Below are 6,000 nucleotides of genomic sequence, written 5' to 3'. Positions count from 1 at the left end.
GTCTGTCTGTATGAGAAAATAAAAATGAAAAGACAACAGCAAAAATCCCAACAAAGGTATTCTTTGCTCAACCCACACTGGCAGGTGACTTAGGGAGACTGTATTTTCAGCAGGTCCCAGCATGTTAGAGAAAAGATCATAATTTTAAAAAATATCATAGAATAATAGAATTGTTAAGGTTGGAAAAGATCTTTAAGATCACTGAGCCCAAATGTTAACTCAGCACTTCCAAGCCCACCCCTAAATCATGTCCCCAAGTGCCAAACCTGCACATCCTTTAAATACTTCCAGGTATGGTGGCTTCACCACTTCCTTGGGCAGGCTGTTCCAGTGCTTCACAACCCTTTCTCAATAGCCAATCTAAACCTCTCCTGGCATAACCTGAGGCCATTGCCTCTTGTCCTGTTGCTTCTTACCTGGGAGAAGAATCCAGTTTTAAAATGTTAATAGCAATTCTAATGAAGACGGATGTAATAATTAAAAGGAAATAAATTAACATTTTTGTTCCACTAAAGGAAATGAACACAGACCCCACACACATAAAATCAAAGATTTTACATTGGAATAAAGCTAACAAGGTTTAACTCAAAACTTTTTTTTATTAAAGTATGAATGCATTATGCTGGAGAACAGTTTACATACATTGTAAAGCAACAAGCATATTTTCAAGAGGTGTGGGCCCTCCTCAATACATCTCCATGCTCATCTACATGCTTTACCACTGGACTCGCACATACACTCTCACATACAAACACAGAGACACAAAACACAGACACAGTGCTATCTGCTTGGATTAGCTTTCTTTTAAGGCTTCTGTAAGGTGCCCTAGTGCCCCTAACATTACCATAATTACAAACAAAATTGTACAAACGAGCAGCATTACTTGCAAACTATTGATCTGCTCTCAGCCTTAAAAAATATCAAGTGAAACAAGTTTTTCCTTTATTTGAGTTTTATTAAACATCTGCATTTAAGAAAGGCATGACTGTATATCTGTGAACAAGGAAAGATACAGGAATCTTAACATGAGGTTCTCAACCAGAACAGATGTTCACACCTGACTCCTAAGGGACCATTTCCTTTGATCTTTGCAGTGAGGCAGCCCTGTGTGGTGAGACACTGCCAGCTCCATCCCAGCAGGGCTGCTCGCCCAGCACTGCAGAGAGCAGGGACACAGAGCCGTGCCCACCGCGCTCACATCACGGCACACCTGAGGTTGATGAGAAGTCACAGTTCAAACACTGACACACCCAAGTGTCCCTCAACTCTTCCAGTGACCCCCCTCCTGTGGAGCTCATCAGGGTAGGGCAATGCACACACAGCAGTGCTGGCTCGCTGAGCCCCCAGCCACTGGGGAGTGGTTTTGCCCACCCCTTTTTGGTATCCTGCAGTACATAGTCTGGAACTGCAACTACTGGTGTTGGGTGAAAGACGTGGCAGCAGGTATATTAAGAAAATAGGTACAATGAATAAAATAAAGGATAGCATATGATATAATGTGTACATACAAGCATCTTTCATTTTTTTATCTGTGAAATGTGAATTAACTGCAGAATGCCAGGCCATTAGTCTAAAAGGCTATGTATGGCTGTCTTAGCCTATGTACGGTCAAAGGACTTGTGTGATGGATCATGGAGAAAGATTCTTCAGGAACCATTAGAGCTTTTCAGGTCTACTTGCTCTTGTGCATCAGCATCAGCCCGCAGCTAGGAATGCCAGAGAAGCAACTAATAAAATTGTCTGACCAGTCTCATAAGACAAACAGGAATGACAGCACTTCATGGTATGCACCTGAACTACAGAGACAAGAAAGGGACAGTGATGGGTGGGTAACAGAGACAGGGGAGGGAGATTTTTTTCTCACTTTTACAACAGCAGCAGATCTCAATGTAATGCAATTACTTTAATGATGCATATATGTAGGTACCAAATTGCTCTTTTGATTTAAAAAGCTGGTCAGACAAATGTTTGGCAGTCCTTTCATTCCCCAGTATCAATTGTTGCTTATTCATCTATCAGCTCTCATTCCCTAAGCCGTTTCTGCCTTTGCTGAACCGTGAGTGAGTTCAGTCAGCCATCATCAGACTCAAACTCGTGAGACACTTCCTCCGACGAGCTGTTCCTGTGGATCCGGCCATCGCTTTTCATGCTGTGAAAAGTCTTCTTAAAGGCCTCCATCATGGCATGGGCCAGCTTCTTGGCCTCCAGCTTGCTCTCACACTCCACAGCATGGCAGTCCATCTGGTAGGACAGGTCGTCGTTGATCTCCCGATAGACCCAAGCGAAGATGTTTGGGCTGACGTTGTGGTCAGCAGTGCAGTAGGCGATGCGTGCGACCTGAAAGGTATCCATGTGGACTGTCGCCTCGCCTTTGAGGTCCAGATGATGCAGCCAGACTTGGAAAGGGCGAATTTCCAGAAGGGCATTAGCTGGGTAAACATCCTCCCTGGTGAGCGTGTGCTTCTTCCACAATTCAATGACTGGTTTTTCTGTGCAGCCTGACAAAAATTGCATCCCTGTTGTGGAAACCTTACCCAAATATGTAACCTGCAAAGAAGAGCAAAGATATGTGAAAAAACAGAGGGCAGGCTCCTGTGTAACCTTCAGCCATCCCAGGGAGTTTCATCTGGAAATTAAAGCACACACCTCCCCCCACAAACTCCCTGGTTTCCCCATCACTTTCAGTAAAACAGTTTTCAAACTGCTTTTCAAATATTTGCTTTTTCGGATGCTGACTTCACCATTCACACCCAGAGATTAAAAACACCCAGTGTCTGACTTTCATGGCATTCCACTTTCTTCACCTCCCCTAGAAAGCCCAGCTTCAGAGTCCATGACTACCCCTAAGCTCATTTTTAGCAACTGCAAGAGCCACTGGAGCAGGTCCCAGGTAGCTGTGATGCAAACCCCTTTTTCTCCTTCCTACTTTATTCAGATGATTTATTTGTATCATATTTCAAACATTTGCATTAGGGAGATGGGAGACATTCTCAGTTTGATAATGCAAGGCTGCAAGGGGTCAAAAAAGCATGATCACAGCAGAGAATTTTAAACAGTTTGAATGTTTCTTGTCCAAAATGATCCTGGTTTTCCACCACTTCTGCTATTTCTACTTAAGTTTTAAACCAGGAATAGCTCAAAGCTGTTCCAAACTTTGCAGGGCTGAGACATTTATTACATCAATTTAAGAAAGTATGCTGTTAAAAAATCTAGTAATAAATCTACCTTAGTTTAATCACATCATCTCTCTGCTTTTCTGCCTAGTCCTTTTGAGTAAATAGCCTGTTATCCTTCAGCACAGGAAAACAAGGTGGTTTTAGTGCCTTTACTGTATTTTTTTCACCAAATATCAAATTCACTAGGAGGTCCAAATCAAAATTCTGTATTAAACCTGTGCAGAAACATCCCCTTAAATCTGTGCAGCTACTAATGAGGCTTCCTTCCACTTACAGCTGAATGGGAGATTATTTTATCTGGGAAAAGGGATTTTCTCTAGAAAAGACAGGTCAATGCCACACAAATACAATTATGCAGATTATTCTATTTATTGCTGTTGTCAGGATGGTGCATTTAAGAACAACTATATGAAAGCAAAACTGCTTCTCATTTATCTGTTGCAGCAGTAACTGCTTGAGACAGACTTTGTAACCTCTTGCTTGATGTCTTATAACCTCCTCTACATTTTACTCAAGGCATTTGGAGGAAAAAGTAATCACATGCACTTTTCAAACTAATTTCTTCAAAATTCTGATTTAAACACACTGTGTATGTTATTTTTATGTTGTAAATGTGTTAAGAAATGTAAAGAAAAAACATGGAATTTCCACTTTTAAGCACATTTAAAAAATCCTAACCACAAGAAATACAGGATTTGTAATCCATGCAAACAAAATTTTCCACAAGAAAAATATTTTGCTGCAAGCTTCATACATTTTGTTAAACTCAGAGACCTAAATTAAGCCATAATTAAGGAAAAAGCTTACAAAACTTTATTGGAAGTCTGTGTGGCTTAATCATGCCTGCCAAAAAAGCAATTTCATAGCACTGACATTTCAAAATGGGAAGTCTTATTCTTTGCCTATAAATATTCATGATTTGCACTGGGAATATGTTGAATCTTATAAAGCTTTATATTTTTTTTGGAACAGTGGGAAGCACAACAGCTACAACAGTTAACAAGGCACGACCTACCAGTGTTTTGCCTTATTTTATTTTATTAGTGATGAGAGTTGAGTTCCCTAAAGTACTGTAGAAAAACTTAAAAGAAAACCTCAGAGCTCACAGTGCCAACTAAACACATACAAACAGCACATACAGGACCAAAGAGGAATGTGTCTGCAGCATCCTGGGGGGTATTTCAACATATAGCCACAGTCATACTGCTTTGAACAGAGCAACATCATTGTGCAAATTTGCACATTCAATGCATTCTCCAAAGGTTCACTCAGCACTGTTTCATACTCAGAAGTCAGCTAACAAAAGACAAACACTGTAAACTGACATCTGGGGTCAAATTCAAAGTCCATTGGAGCACCAGAAGTTCTTCAATAACTTCAAAGAGATTTGCACAAAGACTTTAAACCCTGAGAAACAGCGAAATAGCCTCTTGCTTATGCACTTTGTCACTGCCCAAATACAGATTTGAAGCCCTGGCTGCACGGGAGAGTTGCCACCACTGTAATATTTTGTCCCCCAGTTGCTGTTAGGAGACCCGAGTCACCTGGAGACCACAGAAATCAGCATCTCCCATGAGTGCACAATGGGAGATGTGGGGAATTGCTTCATTCCCAGCTTGTCCTACAGAGGAAGCTGCTGACAGCTCATGAGCTGCCCTGAGCAGCAGCAGGAGGATGGGGAGAGGGGAGGAAAGCAAAGGTTACTACATCCCAGGCAGCCAGTGTTGCTGAGCTCTGTGCTCACAGCACACAGCATCAGCTTCTGAGCATCAGCAATTCCCAAGTGATGCTCAGACACCTCCAGCAGCTGAGGAGCAAGATCAGAGTAAGCTGTCACATGGCAGCATAAATTAAATTTAATGTTCTCCTCTGCTCCTCCACAGCCACTAACTGCAACCCCCTGTTGGCCATCAGTCCATGTGTGGCCTGCCCAAGAGTGAAGTTACAAATAATAATGGAGTTCCTTAAAATAACATAGTTGTATTTTAGGAAGAAAAGCAGTGAATTACTCTGTAAGCAGCCAATGCAAAATAACTAATAAGGATGGGATACTGGCTTGTTTACCAAAATGGGATGTACTGGTCTGATTTAGTGTCCCAGTTCTGTCAGGTTATAACTGTGTAGGAACCTTTGGAAAGTTGATTCTTTTAACATCGCTTTGAACCTCCGTTATATAAATTTCATTTTCCTTTGAGGACACATATATAAATATTTATAAGGTGCTTAGACATTACAATAAGGAGTCCACAGGAGAGAATAAACAAAGCCTCTACTTTAGCATCTCTCCAGCACTGTGCTGTTATTTTTTGCTTTTTTAAATCCATGATCATTTTTCTTCCCAGTTGAGATACAAGCATTTCACAAGAGTAGCATCACTGAAGCTCTTGGGGAAGACAGATGTCTAACATTTCTTCACATCATGGTCCCCTGCTAAAACAGAACAGGGATACAGAGCTGGTGAGACACCTCCACTGTTTGACCCACAAAAAGGCACTTCTCCCTGAGCTCAGAGTTACAAGGTTATTCCACAAGCACTGCTCCCTGCATTTCAGCTCCTACCTCAACACATCTCACAGCATACCCAGCTTTGTTTAAATGCCCAGAAATCGCTGATCACACACATCATTACAGTGAAGCTATTATAGTACAACCATCTTCCTTTTCAATTTCCAAGTCTGAGAACCAAAGCTCAAAGAACAGATCATTCATTTCATTATCAGAAGGAAAAGAAAGCTATTTTGAAGCAAAAATTCCTGCTGGTAGTCATTCCCATTAAAATCATTGATATCTCATCCGTGTGAAGCCAGCAGGTATTATTAAAAAA

General features: G+C 41.3%; 1 protein-coding gene across 1 annotated transcript in view; it reads right to left on the bottom strand.

The window, feature by feature from the left end:
- Window positions 1-579: 579 nt before the first annotated feature.
- PID1 (phosphotyrosine interaction domain containing 1) overlaps window positions 580-6,000 on the bottom strand; it is an 85,338-nt gene continuing 79,917 nt past the window's right edge. The window contains exon 3 of the mRNA XM_085069564.1: window positions 580-2,547. Within this exon, the coding sequence (XP_084925690.1) occupies window positions 2,071-2,547 (477 nt within the window). The 3' untranslated portion in view covers window positions 580-2,070. The remainder of the gene's footprint in view (window positions 2,548-6,000) is intronic.

Source organism: Lichenostomus cassidix, chromosome 9, assembly GCF_008360975.1.
Source record: "Lichenostomus cassidix isolate B80296 chromosome 9, HeHo_3.0, whole genome shotgun sequence".
NCBI classification, from domain to species: domain Eukaryota; kingdom Metazoa; phylum Chordata; class Aves; order Passeriformes; family Meliphagidae; genus Lichenostomus; species Lichenostomus cassidix.
The sequence above is the reverse complement of the archived record's forward strand: the minus strand, read 5'-3'. Positions and strand labels throughout refer to the sequence as shown.